This window comes from Actinia tenebrosa, unplaced genomic scaffold, assembly GCF_029948245.1.
Source record: "Actinia tenebrosa isolate PJP-AT-01 unplaced genomic scaffold, QUT_ActTen_1.0 PGA_scaffold6__47_contigs__length_16458017, whole genome shotgun sequence".
Lineage (NCBI taxonomy): Eukaryota > Metazoa > Cnidaria > Anthozoa > Actiniaria > Actiniidae > Actinia > Actinia tenebrosa.
The window spans coordinates 609,456-629,157 of record NW_028292583.1 but is presented as its reverse complement, the minus strand read 5'-3'; the positions used below and the strand labels follow the sequence as shown (position 1 = coordinate 629,157).

The following is a 19,702-nucleotide window of genomic DNA, read 5'->3' as shown; positions in this document are numbered from 1 at the left end:
AAATTTCCCTCCCTTTTTCCAGATACCCAGGCTAATGGTATGTTTAGGGAAAGATTTTACCCGCGAGAATAGGCACACTATTTTTGTAAATCAAGGTTTTGGGAAGAACTACATGAAAAGAGTTACTTTAACAGAACGCCAATTTCTATTAAGAACTATGATGCAATTGCTTTCTTTCTTTTTCTTTTTTTTCTTCTTTTTTTTTCATAATTTGACCCAAATTAACCTTTTTCAAAACCCTGGATTTAATGCCTGTGCTTTCCAACCTACCTTGGACAAAGTGTGTTAGCTGGTAATGCATTTTTCCGCAGGACTTTCTTGATGTAGTAAGCTTTGTTGTATTCTGGGTTAGGGTCTTTTATTTTACAGGGAATTGTTTAGCTCCAAATCTTGGCCATTATATAAACATATGAGGGTTAAAATGCTAGGCCAGAGGTCCGAGGTCTTGAATTTCAATGCAAACCCGAGCACGTGCGTTTGAACTGGTTTGAAAAACAACCAAGCCCTATTTTTAATGTTTGATGGACGGTTTGAATTTCGATGGAAAACCTGTCCCGGGTTTTGAATTCAGCCCCGCTCTCCCCTGTTAGTATCAATGCTGAATTCAAAACAGGTTTTCCATCGAAATTCAAACCCGAAATCGAACAATAGAAATAGGGCGTGGATGGTTTTTAACATCTGTTATTATCCTTGGCTATTATGTTATTGTCGTCCTGCTTGAGGTGCCTTACAACCATGAAAGAGTTATTTCTTTTCAAGTGGTTTTCAAAAGTATCGGGATTATCTTTTTTATCAGTATTTGTATAATTCAAGAAGATGGGACTTGGAATACTGGGATTTTGGCTTGAGTTTATTGTTTCCCCATTATCAGACCACGTGTCATTATTTGAATACCCTAACAATGAACTTCAAATGACAGAATTAAAAAAAAAAAAAAATTCATTGAAAAATTTTGAAGATCCGGTACTACCTTAAAGGCAATTTAAAACACCATGAAATCCCAGTCATAATCCATGGCTTTCTCATTCATAAGAACGAGCAAGACCAGACAGGGACCACCCTATTACACTGATCTTCAGCTTATAATGTTATTTAAGACAATGTTTCTCAGTTTAAAGATGATATCAAACTGTGGAGAAAATGCCGACAAGCCTGACAAATGCGTGAAATACTTTCACACTGTCGCCCAAAGTGTGAAAAGCTTTCAAGGCAGGAATACTGGCGTCTCGTAGTCTATTGGTCACTTTCTGCAATACCTTTACTGTACTTTAAGATGTTTGAGATATTCATGTTTTCACTTTTTTGACTGAACTGCGTACGTGGCCATGGTATAACAGCCTATATAGGCAGCAGGAGGAATGGCCCTAACGAATGTCTTCAAAGATTTTTTCAGATGGCCAAAGAAACAGTAAATTGGTGTGGGTGTAATTGTATCTAATTAGTCCACCAAACTAGAAACAATTCAAACGAAAGATAATAACTAATCCAGAGCATTTTTGTAAACTTCAATGACTTTCACAAGAAGTACAACTTCAAAGATACAGAAATTAAGATAAGTCAAAAATATGACAGAAGAATCGGATTTGTGGTTCATTTAATCCGAAAATCGACCAATAGGAAAGCATGTCTTTGAGCACCGTCTCCTCTGGGGAAAGGCGATAAGATTCGTGTCAAAATTAGTGTCAAAACTAATGTTAAACATGATCAAATCTATTACGATTAGTTTACGAAAAACTTTTAATCCCCATAATATCATGAAATCAAAGAGTTACATTGAAATGATTATTCCCAACTTTCTTATACGAAATTGCAGTTCAAAACACTTAACTGGCTTTCGAATCGTATGAAATGCATGGCATGTGTGCACTTAAATGCATGGTTTCTCAGAAAACTTCAATGGCTTCTTAATAGTAAAACTATTTTGGTAGTGATTTGGATTTTTTTAAATGACTATTTATCGTATTGAAAAACACTTGCTGCCTTTTGAATCTATGAAATGCTTGTGCACTTTAATGGGTTTTTTTCTTCTAGACACTTCAATGGCTTCCCGGTAAAAATATTTGGACAGTGAATTGGATTTTTTTAATAACTATAGTTGAAGCCAATCGTAACTGAAACTGCATTAAAACGATTAACTGTGTTTTGAATGGTGTGATATTTAATCTTTTATTTAAAGTGCTACTACGACGAAAATCGCTCAAACTTGGATTCAGCTGAAACTTCCTAAAAATACTCTTTAAAGGTCCAATAATCACTGTATGAAGTGTTTTCTCGATATTCAGGACGAAAGTATGATATTTTTACGATTATTTTTTGGAGTCTGTGACCTCATACACTCAACATCGAACATCGCTCCATACATTTCTTTGTATATAAATCCTTAATTTATTTTATTCCTATGAAGCCCAAAGGGTGGCTAATGTGCTTATTTCACATTACTTGTGACTATAATTTATATTTTGGGGAGTTTGGGTATTTCTTTCTCCCTTTACTACTGATATTTTGATCATAAACTACAAAGAAATGTATGGAGCGATGTTCGATGTTGAGTGTATGAGGTCACAGACTCCAAAAAATAATCGTAAAAATATCATACTTTCGTCCTGAATATCGAGAAAACACTTCATACAGTGATTATTGGACCTTTAAAGAGTATTTTTAGGAAGTTTCAGCTGAATCCAAGTTTGAGCGATTTTCGTCGTAGTAGCACTTTTGATATCAGTTCATAACTGAACTTGTATTGAAAAACACTTACTGCCTCTATTGTTTGAATCTATGGAATGCATGTGCACTTTAATGGTTTCCTTCAACACTTTAATGGCTTCTCGAGAAAACTATTTTTACAGTGAATTGGATTCTCTAAAAAAGCAATTGGGTTCTCACTTTTACTGTTTCAAAATACAACACAAAAACAATTCAAATTATGGTAGGTCTTTTGTGTTATCAGAACTGAGCTAAAAGGATATAGCTATAATTGAATTAAGTCATTAATGAGGTGGGATGGTGAGGCAAGCTGTTTTTTATTCAAGCCAGCTATTCTTGTCTCTGCCATAAAACCATACTTTTCTGTGTTCACACTAGAACGAATTTCAAGCTAGTTTTGTAACAGAGGGTGAAGAACTATTCATTTAAATTTAAAGAACCGTGTATTCATTTTTGTCTAAAACTTTGACAATTGACTTAACGTTTATAAATCAAGATTTCAAAACAAAATGTTTGAGTATATTATATTATAATTCGAATCTATCTTCCCAGAGAAATATGAACATTAATCTCCACTCCAAGTAACTTCTTATAGATAAAAACTTCGATTCTAAGTATAGTCCAATCGAAACAGGAGTTTTGACAAACTAAACAATCTTCTTTCCCGTGGTATTTTTCGACATTTTTTCTCTAATACTAACCTATAGTTTCTAATGCGGCTCTTTTTTACGCATGTTTTTATGCAAAAAAGTATTTCACAACCCAGTTAGCAGATCGAGTAATGAAATTGGTTCTTGATTTCGAGTTCTTTCCAGGAACTAACTTCAAATAAATTTATAATAAAAAATAATTTTGGTGACACAAAAATGATATCCTTGACACTTGAGTCTTCTCAGGGTTCATGCTTACTGCCACAAACAATAACAACCCACTATATGAATGGCTATTTTTCTGTGTTGCCACTGTGCGTTTGACTTCCTTTACCAACAAACATCGAGAATAGTATTATATAGACTATTTTGATAAGTCAAAAAATTAAAACTGGCTATTCAAAAGGAGGAAATGTAAGAAGACGAAATGTAGAGATACACAAATGTTGTTCAAAATTCTAGCTTGTCATGAAATAGCTCGTAGAGAAAATGTATGTGAGTCTTAAGTAAAACCCAGAAAAATAAGCTACAACTATGAGGGATAAAAGAGTAAAACAATTCATGGAATACAACGCCAAACTCGGTATGAAACGTTGCATAGAAACACAGCGCAAACCTGATGTAGTTTTAGTAAACTGTTGCTTTGTTACTGAATCAGTTTTGAACGAAGCTTAATTATTGTAAAAAAGAAAAAATAAATCCAAAAGATCCATTATATTAATCATTTTATCTTGATTACGGAATTAATTTACAACTTGTCGTAATGCATAATTGTTATCAAAGTTTGTTGAATGCAGGACTACAAAAATCTTAGTAAAGGAGAACGCCGCGCTTGCTTATCAAAGGAAGAGGATAACAAGTCGTTTTCACACTCTAACACGTTTTAATCACACAAACTTCTCAAATGGCTGTAAACACAGACGAACAGGCACCGAAAGAGTGTGAAAGTTGACGGCAAAACGTTCATAGAAACCAGAGAAAATACCTAAACTGAGTCCAGCATTGTTTGTAAACTATGATGTAGTTAGAGAATTCAAAGAACTGCTCGAAGGTGCTTGCGCACAAAATACAAAAGCTATAATGGAAGAGAGAAGTCCAAAAATGCTGAGCACAACATTCAAAGTGTCCTAAATAGGGATTAGTGGCTTTAAGAATGAACGAAGCTTGAAAACTTCAAGCCTATTGCTTACTAAGCTCGTAAACTCACTCAGATTTACTATCGATTGCAACTTGAAAACTCTAAGCAACCGAGTTGATTTATTAGAATATTTTCATCGATTCTTGGTACACATTTTCCAACCAAGTTCATTAACTGAAATAAGCTCCATAAAATTGGAAACCAAACTATTTTTATAAACAATGATTCGATATGAGAGTTCAATTTATAGGCATGTTGTACAAGAACCATTCTCATCACACAAGCAAGGAGGAGAGCTCTTGATTGAGATTGTTGCAACCAATCTTTTGTAAAATAATTCTCTATCCATTGATCAAATATGTACATAAAATACTACCACTGTTTGTCCAGTTCAAGACGCGTTCATTTGGTTCATAACAGCGAATCGATTGCCATGTACTGGTATTGGAACAACCAGTTTAGGAGTGTTCAACTTACGATTACCATGAGCAGGGTGGGCTAGTGATCTCACACGTTTCCATTTCGCTCTTCGATTTTGAAACCATATTTTAACCTGAACTTCGGTTAATTTTAAGTTCGTTGCGATATGAGATCTCTCCTCTAATGACACATACTTTTTGTTGTAAAATTCTCGTTCGAGTTCCAATAGTTGCTGGCTTGTAAATGCAGTTCTTTTGCGTCGATGTTTTGATCCTTCGAGACCATCTTCGTCCACACATTCACAGGCTTCGTTTTCTGTCATTGCCGTATCTTGGTTTTCTTTCAAGCCTGTCAAAACATAGTCATAATATTTCTAAATGATATTAAAACAAATTCTAAAGAGAATAAACCATCATAAGAGAATATGATTATCGTAAAGATTCCTTTTTAGATGGGAGTTAGTTAACGAATACATCGATTCTAATGGAGTTCATTTAGCTGTCCTAAAGATGTCAAAATATGATTAATGGTAGTGAACTGTGGTCTCGTAGATCAAACAGCAAAAACATCCATACACGATCGAACAAAACACTAAATATAAAGTGACAAATACTGAACATAGATTGAAAGCCTCTATATTAAGTTTTGAAATAGTTTGTAGGTTTTTTACACCGTAAGTGGTACACAAGAAAAAGGCAGTTACAAATACAAATACAAGAAGAGAGACTCACTTGTTTGCGAATCGTCAGAATTTTCTGAATGAATAGAATCGTCTTTATCTTCAGTAGATTTGCTTTCTTCAAACTCGCGTCCATCGTTCGTTTTATCGGCGTCTTTTTGGAGGTTCACACATTGGTCTTCACAGTGGAGTGTTTGCACAGGCGAATCGTTTACTTCTGCTATTCGAGCATTGCTTGGTATTAGTGGCTTCATTTCTGTCAAGTGCTTTTCTTTTGGAGGGTCACTTCTGGATATAATTGAATCTATTGAGAACGAAATGGCGTTGTTCTGCATGTTTGAAGTTGATGGCCGCATAGCAGATTGTGCAGGAAGAAGAGGCACTATTAAGATGCCTTCAGAATTCTACGTCTCTTATCCGATTACCAAGTTTTTCCCTCAGACGTTGCTAATTAGGAGGGATGAGTTGACCTACGTCAAGCAGCTACAATCTGATTGGCTAACCACCCACTGACTGACAATCCCAGTGACCAAGATTGATGGTGAAACATCAGATGGGCTTCCTCCGTCATACTGATTGGTTCATTGTTTCATTGATATCATTTTAGCCCCGCCATTCCAATCAAGGATCATAAATCATCTCGATCAAGAGTTATTTTTTAACCTGACAAAAGTTCAAATCTATTTTGCCATTTGATCGATCGGGCGGGCTCTACGTATAGTCTCATCCAATCACATCACAGTTCTAAGGGATCTCACATATGGCACTTCAATTGTTAGTTTTCAATCTTTAACAAGGGCGAAAGTGACCAAACATTGCAATAACCGCGCAATCAATCATCGTGGACACCATATACCATAGCATTTTCCGCCGGCAACCCTAGCCTGGCCGAGCCAACCCAACCGATATGAGTCCCATCAACGGTAAAGCAAGAGCTGTCTAATGGATTTGGGGTGGCTATTCGCTCATGTTCTCGCATATAATTGCGTAGTAGTGCGCTTTATTCATTGACGAATTATCTTGCCGCCGATTCTCTCGAGTTCTATTGTAACATTGATGTCCCTTGTTGACTCAGTGATAGAAACACCAAGGTTCCATTACTCGCATCTTGAGTGAGTTCAGGAAAGAAATAATGGGGGGGAGGGGGGGGGGGGAATGAAGAAAGTCAACTCTATGAGAGTATACAATTTAAAGCTACTTCTAGGCGGGTCTGGCAACAATGAAAGACCTTAGCAATCTATATTATCTATGATAAATCAAAAAGTGTGATTCTTTCTTCTTCTTCTTGTTATCATCAGCTGACAACAACGAGCGTCAATCCTGAGTTTTGTAAATGCAATTTATTTTACTTTGAAGGCGCAAGGGGTATGCATAATTTTGCTCAATCTCCCGCCCGATCAGCAGGATGACCAAAGGGCTAGACTGAGATTCGAGGATGGAGGACAAAACAGGAGAACGCGGGAAAACACCCTCCAAGCACGGGAGAGGAAAAAAAGGAGCAACCGTACTAATGATCACACTGCAAGCTCGAATCGAAACCGGATTTGCATTGGTGCGGAGGCGGTACGATAGCAGCGAACGCCATCCATGCTTCCTCTCTTCGATCACCCATAATGAGAACCGGCCTGGTAACCAGCAACAAAGGGTTCAACATTATAGGGGTAAAAAAAACTTTTTTTTTTTTTTTTTTTTTTTAAATTTTTCCTCTATTTTTTATGTTTTGATTTCAAACATAATCTACATGCCACAAGCATTTTATTTTTATATTTAAATAATTTTTGACAGACATATACTAAAGTCCAATATAAATACTGCTTAAAAGCCATACAAATTCACAATTTTAGAAAGAAATAGAAAGAAAAACTTTCTAAACTTTTTTGTGTCAATTTATTACACCCGAACTTAATTAGGTAATCTTTTCTTAATTTGATTTTTACATGTAATCATTATTTTATCTGATTTAAAGGTGTGAAAATCGTTCACGGCGCCTTGGTGTCTGAACGAGATTTCCCAATGACAACAATAAGATTAAAGTATTATTCGGTCAAGTTAATTAAGAATTAGAGGTATCAGTTTAAAGCTAGATGCGGTGTGGAGTCTTGGGTATATCAAATAATCCTTTAAGCGCTGTTTACTGGCTGTAAGTGTAAACAGTGCTAAATGATTCAACTGTGAGTTAAGCACGAGGTCAAAACAATGCTTCAAAATAGGGATCCCATTTATTATTGTTAGGTACGATCGATACAAAGTTCCCCCTCTCCATTTCTGCTATTTGAGTTTGAAATTCATATCCAGATGTAGCAAGTACTGGGTTACCCATCCCCACCCCTCCGACATCGGGCCAACCGAATATGACAACAGACGACCGTTTTCGAATTAGTCAAATACCGCTGTGCCCATTGATTGCAGACTCGTTTACTAAGGGTTAATTAGTCTTATAAGTGTACAGATATTCACAAATACCAACAATAAAGTAAATAATGTATAACTTCAACAATAAAAACACTTTGAAACTCCATGAACCTTCACTGGAACAAATGAATATTCAATATTATGTACTTATTGACTGAGTGGGAGGGCCGTACGGGAAAATATTTGGCTCGAGGTCATGTCGTACGGACCGAGCGCAGCGAGGTCCGTACAAATGACCGAGAGCCAAATATTTTCTCGTACGGCCCGACCTGACTCAGTCAATAAGCATTTTATCATATGAGCCTCACGAAAATAAAAATAATTAAGAAAAAGAAAGCGCGCGGATTCGAGCAGGGCCGGACGGGTTTTTCCGGCCCGCTTATGTCAACCCGTCCGGCCCCCATCACGTGACTTTTTCCAATGGTTTTATTAGAGCGCGCGAGCAGGGCCGTACGGGTCATATGATAAAATTCCATACGAAATCGAGGCTAACCCGATACAACAGAGAATAGACCCTTTCACGGTTTCCGACGCCATATTGCTTTGGGGAGGGGGGGGGGGCGCAAGATTACTAAGAAGCGACGGGGAAAGAGATACATTTTTCGTTATATTTCCATTCTGAGGTAAATTTTCGAGATCAAACGTTTTCTGTAGACGGAAAATCCTCTGTTCAATGCTTTTTGACGTTTTTGAGCTGATCGAGTCATTCTTGTCGAGGCAAGATTTTTTTACCGTCAAATTGAACCAGTATGATCGAGCCTTAGTCGCAAAACTCGCAAACCCCAAAGCCTCCGTCTCTCTGAGAACCAGTGTTATGCTGGCTCCATCGGCTCAAAAACAGCGCAAATTGAACGCAGAGGATTCTCCGTCTACAGACAAGGTTTGGTATCAAAAATTTACCTCAGAATGGAAATATAACGAAAAACGTATCTCTTTCCCAGTCGCTTCTTAGTAAACTTGCCCCCCAAGCAATATGGCGTTGGAAATCGTGAAAGGGTCTATTCGAAACTGGAGTAGTTTTTTTTTACCTTCTCCTCAGATATGCTTGACTTTGTTGTAGTTTCGATGGCTCATTTTTACTCCTTGTACAATTTTAATCAATCCTTCAATTATTTTTCATTTCATTTATATTCTTTTCTTCTTAAATTTGTATTTAAATTCGCTTGGGCTGGACTTAACGAGTTGTGATCACGTGACCAAATTACGTCATCAAATAAAGAATTACTCAAAAGATTGAGTCAGTAAAAGCATACAGTAGATAACAAGGGCTCTTTAATCATTCCTCGATACCTTGACTTTGATTGACTATTTTTGACACTAATGACGACTACAAATGAGATAAATCTTATCTCATAATACACTCAAATAAACCTGAAGCGTAAAACGTCATCTCGCTTCAGGCTTATTGAAGAATCGTTGTCGGGTTCAGAAACATAGAACATAGGAGCTGAGACCGAAATGGCACATGGGAAGTACGTTAATTAGATGCATGCTGTGACCGGCGACCCGTGGCATCATCTACTGTTTTTAATACTTGTTTGGCATTCTAAACTGACTGCATGGATGGCGCAAATGAATAAATTATAATATAATTATGTCATTTCCCATGTGCCATTTCGGTCTCAGCTTCTATGTTCTATTTTTCTGAACCCGACAACGATTCTTCAATTGAGTGTATACATCCATCTCTTACGTTAGCTTGGGCTTCCTGTGGCCTGAAGTTCAACCCTTTAGAGTCTTGGGTGGGACTCATATAGGAAATGCTAATGAATCAAATGTGTGTAAAAAAGTGCTTCTACCGTACGATATTCATCCTAGACTTAAATGGTATTGATGTGGTCCTGGTTACTATCTCTACCTGGTGATCTGGTGCATCTAGTGTTGATGTTCATCCTAGACTGAAGTGGTATTGATGTGAGGTGGTGTACATGTTGGGTCCTGGTTACTATCTCCACCTGGTGTTCTGGTGCATCTAGTGTTGATGTTCATCCTAGACTGAAGTGGTATTGATGTGAGGTGGTGTACATGTTGGTTCCTGGTTACTATCTCCACCTGGTGTTCTGGTGCATCTAGTGTTCATGTTCATCCTAGACTGAAGTGGTATTGATGTGAGGTGGTGTACATGTTGGGTCCTGGTTACTATCTCCACCTGGTGTTCTGGTGCATCTAGTGTTGATGTTAATCCTAGAATGAAGTGGTATTGATGTGAGGTGGTGTACATGTTGGGTCCTGGTTACTATCTCCACCTGGTGTTCTGGTGCATCTAGTGTTCATGTTCATCCTAGAATGAAGTGGTATTGATGTGAGGTGGTGTACATGTTGGGTCTTTTTTACTAGTTGCATCTGTTGCCACAGTCCTGACACAACATACACATAAAGTATATGTCTGTTCATTTGTAGTTTTTCTGCAGGCAAGTCTTTTTAGTCCTTGTCTAAAGTCTCTCAGAAAAAGAAAATAAATGCAGGGATTGATTGCTGCTAGAAAGTACCAAAGATAAGTAAAGCAAAAAAACATATTTCGTATTATATCTTTATCCATCGACAATACGGAAGGAGGTTGCAACCAAAACAAGAAATGCAGTACACCTAAAGGAGACCAACAGATGGTGAACACTACAATTATAGTTATTGACATGTAGAATATCCTTCTGTTTCTCTGCTGTCGTGAACGTATCATTTCTATTGCAATTATTTCCTTGACGTTGTTCAAGCTTTTACGTAGTTTATAGTGTATAATGGTATACAAGATTATGATTGCGATCAAAGGAATGATAAAGCCCACTAATGCAATTATAGACAGGAATATTATAAGAGCTTTCTTTGGGTCAAATGCTGGTGACCATGAGTATTCACACATCGTGTAGCCCCATTCCTTTGATAGACGATTGGTGTAAAAGGAAGGAGAGAAGAGAGCCATGGCTACGAGCCAAGGGAAAGACATCATCAAAAACCATCCTGTTTTACAAGTTAAAATTTGCCTGTGAGAAGGGTAAACAACAGCTATAAACCTTTGGACTGTAATGATTAACAGACTGATGGATGAAATGTATGGTGATATAGCAGAGAGGAAGGAAACCAGTTTACACAGTGCCTCACCGATAGTACCATCCACTAACCATTCACCAGGCCGTAATATGTTGTTTGAAATCATCAATGGTATTCCTATCAATGGAATGAGCAAGTCTGATACAGCCATATTGACAATCAAGTAGTTCATATTTGTTTTCAAGTTTTGATTGCAATACACGACAGCGATGACGAGTAGGTTAGCAAGTAGAGACCAGACAAGTAGAATACACCACAGGGTTATTTTAGTATGAGCTGCTAGTCCTGATGTCTCTCGCAGTGTTTCATTAGCATGGGATGAATTGTTCAAGTTCATAGTGAATCCTTGACGGTGTCTGGGAAATAATTACAAATTATATTATTAATGATATATTATTATGGATATTATGTCGTTGTCAATTCATCATTTATATGTGATATCATTAGCTCAACTCATGATCGATCTATAAAGAATGCTCGTCTCCTGTAGCCGTATCGAAAGCGAGAGGGGAAAAACGAGGTTCATTTTCAAAGATGATTTACCTTTTACTGTTGCAATAGATTTGCCGATCGTACACGGAATTGTTCAATGACCAACGTTAGGCAATAACGCCGAGCTGCAGGCGACTCTTCGTGTTTCCAATTTTTGGTGGCTCCTTTGAATTTCTTGCCCGATCCAACAATAGACGGCGCAGAGCAGGATTAAGTACGTTAAAAGCAAATAGCTGCACGTTTATTGCTTCCTGATTTACACGATTACTATAATAATGATAATAATAATAATAATATTTATTTATATAGCGCTAAATCCACTAATTGCTCAGAGCGCTCACTAATAAAAAATAATACATAATTAACTAAGCTAATTAAAAATTAAGATATAAAAATATGTGAAACAAAACGATAAAAATTGTACTAATTGTAAAATTATAAATTAAAAGCTAACTTAAACAAATGTGTCTTCAGAGAATTCTTAGAATTTTAAATTACTATCGGTTAATATAAACAGCGTTTATTACTCCGCTAGATCTTCTTAGCAAGTAGGTTTGTGTTCCATTAGTATACGACCTGTAGAATGATCAACGTTAAGGTTTCAGAAGATAATTTCTAGACAGTGCTCTCCCACACCTGATGATCTTGATGACCAATAGTACTATGATATTATTAGTGCAGTAGGTTTGTGCTCGTACACAACTTGTACAATGATCGATCAACGTTAAGGTTTCAGAAGGTAATTTCTAGGCAGTGCTTAAAAGCTGTTAATTGTTCATCTTTTCAATAAACGACGAAATCAGTGGAATGTAGTGTTTTCACTAGGACCATTTAAACTAGCTTAAATATAACACCGGATATAAGGCAAAGTTAAACTACCTAGCAAGATGGTTTAAGTCGTCCTATCAAATAAATGGGCCAATCACAGTGTTATTCTTGAAAGGTGGTTGTCGGATTAAAACACCTCCAGGAATTTTAGGCAAGTTAACATTTCTAGTGAAAACACTGCCTTTTATGAAAGAGATTGTCCTCCACGCACTGTTTACACAAGGTGCTACTTTTAGACCATGTCTGTATGTAATGACATTATTAGCACAGCAGGAGAAATGGTCAGGTAACAACTTCCCCTTTTAAGAATATTTAAATATTTTCTACACGACAAAAAACTAGAAATTCTTTTGAATAACTATGAATTAATGTGGCAATAAAAGTAGCTTTCCTTTAAACGACACTGATATTAACTAGTCGAGCCTTATGAATACGGACACCAAAGAGGGCATAGATCAGGTTGTCCGTATTATGAAGGTGCCCGCATTACACAGGTTTCTGAAAGGAATGAAACGGGTGTCTGTTTAGTTCATTCTATTTTACCGTAACTCGCGAAAAGAGTCTTTTTATTCGTGCCTGGATTAAAGAAATATTCATTTATTCAAATGGATACCCGTCATTTATGAGTCATTTTATGTTACAGCTGGTCATACATCGTCAGTACACAGCTGCCCTTAAGAACCCGAAGTAGGCTTTCAATACGCTTTTCGAATTCAACTTTCCTGTCTACATTTCGTTCATTCAAATACAAATGCCTGAATGTGCTTAATTAAACTTTTTTTAACCAATCGTTGACTTGAATTTAGAATGAGACCTGGGTGAATACATAGCCTTTTGTCATCGCTTCTACAGCAAACTGGCGCTGGTGTGCTGGCAAACTGGAGTCGGTAGCATCTCATGCAGTCGTTTACGCATGAAAGCTGTCTCCGGTTTCGTCGCTCGCTATTGACGGCCGCCTCTCACTAATGCAAGCGGGTATACCTTCCCGAACATACTATCACATTTATAGAATTGTTTACATGAAGTTCTCTCCTGTCCCGTTTCCCGACTTTCTGGATTTTCTCTTCCGGTTTTCTGGTTTTCTTTTCTCTGCGAAACGTTCCATGTCAGCCATATGGTAAACTGGAAAGAAACAGCCACGAGATTTATTTGCTACAGAACTATGAGAAGAAAAAAAGAATAAGTGAGACTGCACTTAACCTAAAATCTAACACGGCGTACTTAAATTAATAAGGTATCTATAGCAGGGCCACCAGGTGTTCTGGTGCATCTAGTGTTGATTTTCATCCTAGACTGAAGTGGTATTGATGTGAGGTGGTGTACATGTTGGTTCCTGGTTACTATCTCCACCTGGTGTTCTGGTGCATCTAGTGTTCATGTTCATCCTAGACTGAAGTGGTATTGATGTGAGGTGGTGAACATGTTGGGTCCTGGTTACTATCTCCACCTGGTGTTCTGGTGCATCAAGTGTTGATGTTAATCCTAGAATGAAGTGGTATTGATGTGAGGTGGTGTACATGTTGGGTCTTTTTACTAGTTGCACCTGTTGCCACAGTCCTTACACAACATACACATAAAGTATATGTCTGTTCATTTGCAGTTTTCCTGCAGGCAAGTCTTTTCAGTCCTTGTCTAAAGTCTCTCAGAAACAGAAAATAAATGCAGGGATTGATTGCTGCTAGAAGGCACCAAAGATAAACAAAGGAAAACATCATATATTGTACTGTATCAATATCCATTGGAAATATGGAAGGAGGTCGGAACCACAACAACATATGCAGTATCGCTAAAGGAGACCAACAGATGGTGAACACTACAATTATAGTTATTGACATGTAGAATATTCTTCTGTTTCTCTGCTGTCGTGAACGTATCATTTCTATTGCAATTATTCCCTTGACGTTGTTCAAGCTTTTACGTAGTTTATAGTGTATAATGGTATACAAGATTATGTTTGCGATCAAAGGAATGATAAAGCCCACTAGTGCAATTATAAAATTTAATATCAAAGGAGCTGTATTTGGGTCAAATGCTGGTAACCATGAGGTGATGCACATCGTGTAGCCCCATCTCTTAGTCAGACGGGAAGTGTAAAAGAACGTAGAGAAGAGAGCCATGGCTACGAGCCAAGGGAAAGTGATTAAAAACCATCTTGTTTTACGAGTTAAAATCTGTCTCCGAGAAGGGTAAACAACAGCTATAAACCTTTGGACTGTAATGATTAACAGACTGATAGATGATACGTATGGTGATATATTAAAGAGAAAAGGAACCAGTTTACACAGTGCCTCACCGAAAGGACCATCCACTAACCACTCACCAAGCCGTACTATGGTATTTGAAATCATCAATGGTACTCCCATCAATGGAACGAGCAAGTCTGATACAGCCATGTTGACAATCAAGTAGTTCATATTTGTCTTTAAATTTTGATTGCAATACACGACAGCGATGACGAGTAGGTTAGCAAGTAGAGACCAGACAAGTAGAATACACCACAGGGTTATTTTAGTATGAGCTGCTAGTCCTGATGTCCATCGCAGTGTTTCATTAGCATGGGATGAATTGTTCAGGTTCATAGTGAATCCTTGACGGTGTCTGGGAAATAATTACAAATTATATTATTAATGATTTTTTTAAAAATAAATTTTACTTGCAAATTACTTACAAAATAGAGTAATATATATATTTCCTATTATAAAGTTTTTATATATACAATACAACAAACTACTAGAAATAATACAGTACCACAAACTACGGCAAGTGATAAAGCACAACTCAATACAACTAATACAACTAAAGGGAAAAAAAACAAAGAACAAAAATGCAATGCCTATTTTAAGCTTATGTATCAAAAAATGATTTAGAAAGCACAGATATAATTTTTTTGTGTATATATTGTACTTTTTATAATTTTCCATCGTTATTTTTTCCCACTTCTTAAGATGTTGCTCTTCCTTATTTTTTGCTCTGGCAAGTTTATGTTCAATATTTCCGTAATTTGATAACACGTTTTGAAACAAGGAAAGAGAAGGAACTTTCATTCCCTCTCTTCCCTTATACAGAACTAGTTTGTAAATTAAAATAACAAGGTTTATTGGGATGTCATCCACCCATAATAATATGTTTTTTTTATTAGATTGTGGCAAATGAATGTCATATTTTTCTAACCAGTCTCTTTTCTGAAAATATAGGTTTTTTGATTCAACGCACTCAATGAATAAATGGTCTGTTGTTTCCGGATGACGTGGACAAAAAGAAATGATATTAATGATATATTATTATGGATATTATGTCATTATGAATTCATCATTTATATGTTATATCATAAGCTCAATTCGTGATCGATCTATAAAGACTGCTCGTCTCCTGTAGCCGTATCGAAAAAGAGAGGGGGAAAACGAGGGTATCCTATTGGGCAAGTGAAATTACCATCAATGATCATTTTCAAAGATATTTTACCTTTTTCTGTTCCAATAGATTTGCCGATCGTACACGGAATTGTTCAATGACCAACGTTAGACAATAACGCCGAGCTGCAGGCGACTCTACGTGTTTCCAATTTTTGGTGGCTCCTTTGAATTTCTTGCCCGACCCAACGATAGACGGCGCACAGCAGGATTAAGAACGTTAAAAGCAAATAGGTGCACGTTTATTGCTTCCTGATCTTACACGATTACTATCGGATAATATAAACAGGATTTATTACTCCGCTAGATCTTCTTAGCAAGTAGGTTTGTGTTCCATTAGTATACAACCTGTACAATGAACAACGTTAAGTTTTCAGAAGGTAATTTCTAGACAGTGCTCTCCCGCACCTGATGATCTTGATGACCAATAGTACTATGATATTATTAGTGCAGTAGGTTTGTGCTGGTACACAATTTGTACAATCATCAACGTTAAGGTTTCAGAAGGTAATTTCTAGGCAGTGCTCTCCCACACCTGATGATCTTGATGTCCAATAATACTATAATATTATTAGTGCACTGAGTAGGTTTGTACTCGTACACAACTTGTACAATCATCAACGTTAAGGTTTCAGAAGGTAATTTCTAGGCAGTGCTCTCCCACACCTGATGATCTTGATGTCCAATAGTACTATGATATTATTAGTGCAGTAGGTTTGTGCTCGTACACAACTTGTACAATCATCAACGTTAAGGTTTCAGAAGGTAATTTCTAGCTGCTCTCCCACACCTGATGATCTGGATGACCAATAATACTATGATATTTTTAGTGCAGTAGGTTTGTGCTCGTACACAACTTGTACAATGATCAACGTTAAGGTTTCAGAAGGTAATTTCTACTACTCTAGATCCTAAATCATTCATAAAAGCTGTTAATTGGTCATCTTTTCAATAAACGACGAAATCAGTGGAATGCAGTGTTCAATAGATTTTGTGTGTGAGTTTCGAATCGTTTCTATGAAAGAGATTGTTCTCCACGCACTGTTTACACAAGGTGCTGCTTTTAGACCATGTCTGTATGTAATGACATTATTAGCACAGCAGGAGAAATGGTCAGGTAACAACTTCCCCTTTTAAGAATATTTAAATATTTTCTACACGACAAAAAACTAGAAACACTTTTGAATAACTATGAATTAATGTGGCAATAAAAGTAGCTTTCCTTTAAACGATACTGATATTAACTAGTCGAACCTTATGAATACGGACGCCAAAGAAAGGATAGATCAGGTTGTCCGTATTATGAAGGTGCCCGCATTACACAGGTTTTTGAAAGGAATGAAACGGGTGTCTGTTGAATGAATACGACTTTACTCTAAAGAGTCCCAATGTAACTCACAAAATTTTATTTTTAGATTGCCCAGATTTTAAAAAATCTCGCATTAGACAGGTCTCTGAAAGGAATGAAACGGGTGTCTGTTTAGTTCATTCTATTTTACCGTAACTCGCGAAAAGAGTCTTTTTATTTGTGCCTGGATTTAAGAAATATTCATTTATTCAAATGGATACCCGCCATTAATGAGTCATTTAATGTTACAGCTGGTCATACATCGTCAGTACACAGCTGCCCTTAAGAACCCGAAGTAGGCTTTCAATACGCTTTTCGAATTCAACTTTCCTGTCCACATTTCGTTCATTCAAATATAAATGCCTGAATGTGCTTAATTAAACTTTTTTTAACCAATCGTTGACTTGAATTTAGAATGAGACCTGGGTGAATACATAGCCTTTTGTCATCGCTTCTACAGCAAACTGGCGTTGGTGTGCTGGCAAACTGGAGTCGGTAGCATCTCATGTAGTCGTTTACGCATGAAAGCTGTCTCCGGTTTCGTCGCTCGCTATTGACGGCCGCCTCTCACTAATGCAAGCGGGTATACATTCCTGAACATACTATCACATTTATAGAATTGTTTACATGAAGTTCTCTCCTGTCCCGTTTCCCGACTTTCCGAATTTACTCCTCCGGTTTTCTGGTTTTCTTTTCTACGCGAAACTTTCCATGTCAGCCATATGGTAAACTGGAAAGAAACAGCCACGAGATTTATTCGCTACAGAACTAGGAAAAAAAAAAAGAATAAATGAGACTTCACTTAACCTGAAATCTAACACGGCGTACTTTAATTAATAAGGTATCTATAGCAGGGCCACCTGGTGTTCTGGTGCATCTAGTGTTGATTTTCATCCTAGACTGAAGTGGTATTGATGTGAGGTGGCGTACATGTTGGGTCCTGGTTACTATCTCCACCTGGTGTTCTGGTGCATCTAGTGTTGATGTTCATCCTAGACTGAAGTAGTTTTGATGCGAAGTGGTGTACATGTTGGGTCTTTTTTACTAGTTGCACCTGTTGCCACAGTCCTTACACAACATACACATAAAGTATATGTCTGTTCATTTGCAGTTTTCCTGCAGGCAAGTCTTTTAAATCCTTCTCTAAAGTCTCTCAGAAACAGAAAATACATGCATGGATTGATTGCCGTTAGAAAGTACCACATATAAAAAAACACAAAAACCGTGTCTGAATATGTTTCGATATCCATTGATAGAAACGAAGGATGGTCAGAAGCAAATAACAGACTCAGCACGATTAATGGACACCAACAGATGGTGAACACTACAATTATAGTTATTGACATGTAGAATATTCTTCTGTTTCTCTGCTGTCGTGAACGTATCATTTCTATTGCAATTATTCCCTTGACGTTGTTCAAGCTTTCACGTAGCTTATAGTGTATAATGGTATACAAGATTATGATTGCGATCAAAGGGATGATAAAGCCTGCCATGGTAAGTATGGAATAAAATAAAATATGAGCTTTCTTTGGGTCAAATGCTGGTGACCAAGAGTATTCACACATCGTGTAGCCCCATTTCTTTGTCAGACGATAAGTGTAAAAGTACGGAGAGTAGAGAGCCGTGGCTGCAATCCATGAAAAAAAGACCAGAATCCATCTTGTTTTAGGAGTTATAATCCGTATTCGAGTTGGATAAACAACAGCAATAAACCTTTGGAAAGCAATATTCACAAGATTGAAAGATGATACGAATGTTGGTATCTCAGATAGTATAGGAACCAGTTTACACAGTGCCTCACCGAGGTAACCCTCCACTAACCACTCACCAGGCCGTACTGTCTCGCGTGAAATCATCCATGGCAGTGCTATCAATGGAACGAGCAAGTCTGATACAGCCATGTTTACAATCAAGTAGTTCATATTTGTTTTTAAGTTTTGATTGCAATACACGACAGCGATGACAAGTAGGTTACCAAGTAGAGACCAGAGAAGTAGAATACACCACAGGGTTATTTTAGTATGAGCTGCCAGTCCTGATGTCTCTCGCAGTGTTTCATTAGCATGGGATGAATTGTTCAGGTTCATAGTGAATCCTTGACGGTGCCTGGGAAATAATTACAAATTATATTATTAATGATATATTATTATGGATATTATGTCGTTATGAATTCATCATTTATATGTGATATCATAAGCTCAACTCATAATCGATTTATCAAAACCTTTTTTGAAGAATTGAAGAGTGGGAGACAAAAAAAAAAACAAAAAACGAGCTAATCTTTTGTAAAGAGTGAATTATCATCAATGACAATTTACCTTGTTTTGTGCCAGTAAATTTGTGCTCGTACACAACTTGTTTAATTATGAACGTTAAGGTTAGCGAGCTACAGATCGCTACAGGCGCCTCGGATTTGTACGTGTTTCTAATTTTTGGTGGTGGCTTATTTGCGTAGCCTTGCGCCAGGTTAAACAATTAATAGACAGCGCACGGCACGTGATAATTGTTAATTATTCGCCAAAGGCAAAGTATATCATTTGTTGGTGATTGATTTATGTCTAGAGTCAAACTCCA

At 37.1% G+C, this 19,702-nt stretch overlaps 4 protein-coding genes across 4 annotated transcripts; all 4 read right to left on the bottom strand.

Moving 5' to 3' along the window:
* Nucleotides 1-4,216: 4,216 nt before the first annotated feature.
* Nucleotides 4,217-6,026, bottom strand: LOC116297934 (uncharacterized). The gene is made up of 2 exons (XM_031706260.2): nucleotides 5,643-6,026; nucleotides 4,217-5,259 (listed from the first exon to the last, which is right to left on the bottom strand). Exons 1-2 carry the CDS (start codon nucleotides 5,944-5,946, stop codon nucleotides 4,883-4,885), a joined length of 681 nt encoding a protein of 226 aa, XP_031562120.1. The 5' UTR covers nucleotides 5,947-6,026; the 3' UTR covers nucleotides 4,217-4,882.
* A 3,233-nt stretch (nucleotides 6,027-9,259) lies between these two features.
* On the bottom strand, nucleotides 9,260-11,814 carry LOC148905775 (QRFP-like peptide receptor). The gene is made up of 2 exons (XM_089038971.1): nucleotides 11,591-11,814; nucleotides 9,260-11,403 (listed from the first exon to the last, which is right to left on the bottom strand). Exon 2 carries the CDS (start codon nucleotides 11,382-11,384, stop codon nucleotides 10,284-10,286), a length of 1,101 nt encoding a protein of 366 aa, XP_088895097.1. The 5' UTR covers nucleotides 11,385-11,403; nucleotides 11,591-11,814; the 3' UTR covers nucleotides 9,260-10,283.
* A 1,134-nt stretch (nucleotides 11,815-12,948) lies between these two features.
* On the bottom strand, nucleotides 12,949-16,975 carry LOC148905774 (prolactin-releasing peptide receptor-like). Its single transcript, XM_089038970.1, has 2 exons — nucleotides 15,830-16,975; nucleotides 12,949-14,965 (listed from the first exon to the last, which is right to left on the bottom strand). The coding sequence occupies exon 2, from the start codon at nucleotides 14,944-14,946 to the stop codon at nucleotides 13,831-13,833; it is 1,116 nt and encodes a 371-aa protein (XP_088895096.1). The 5' UTR covers nucleotides 14,947-14,965; nucleotides 15,830-16,975; the 3' UTR covers nucleotides 12,949-13,830.
* A 185-nt stretch (nucleotides 16,976-17,160) lies between these two features.
* Nucleotides 17,161-19,571, bottom strand: LOC116297933 (neuropeptide receptor 22). Its single transcript, XM_031706258.2, has 2 exons — nucleotides 19,447-19,571; nucleotides 17,161-19,234 (listed from the first exon to the last, which is right to left on the bottom strand). The coding sequence occupies exon 2, from the start codon at nucleotides 19,213-19,215 to the stop codon at nucleotides 18,118-18,120; it is 1,098 nt and encodes a 365-aa protein (XP_031562118.2). The 5' UTR covers nucleotides 19,216-19,234; nucleotides 19,447-19,571; the 3' UTR covers nucleotides 17,161-18,117.
* Nucleotides 19,572-19,702: the final 131 nt, after the last annotated feature.

Bases quoted from the DNA above. Each gene is read 5' to 3' on its own strand.
- LOC116297934 (XM_031706260.2), bottom strand. From the start codon at position 5,946: ATGCGGCCATCAACTTCAAACATGCAGAACAACGCCATTTCGTTCTCA. The intron at 5,260-5,642 runs GTGAGTCTCTCT...ATGTTTTGACAG, and splicing joins TTCTGACGATTCGCAAACAA to GCTTGAAAGAAAACCAAGAT.
- LOC148905775 (XM_089038971.1), bottom strand. From the start codon at position 11,384: ATGAACTTGAACAATTCATCCCATGCTAATGAAACACTGCGAGAGACA.
- LOC148905774 (XM_089038970.1), bottom strand. From the start codon at position 14,946: ATGAACCTGAACAATTCATCCCATGCTAATGAAACACTGCGATGGACA.
- LOC116297933 (XM_031706258.2), bottom strand. From the start codon at position 19,215: ATGAACCTGAACAATTCATCCCATGCTAATGAAACACTGCGAGAGACA.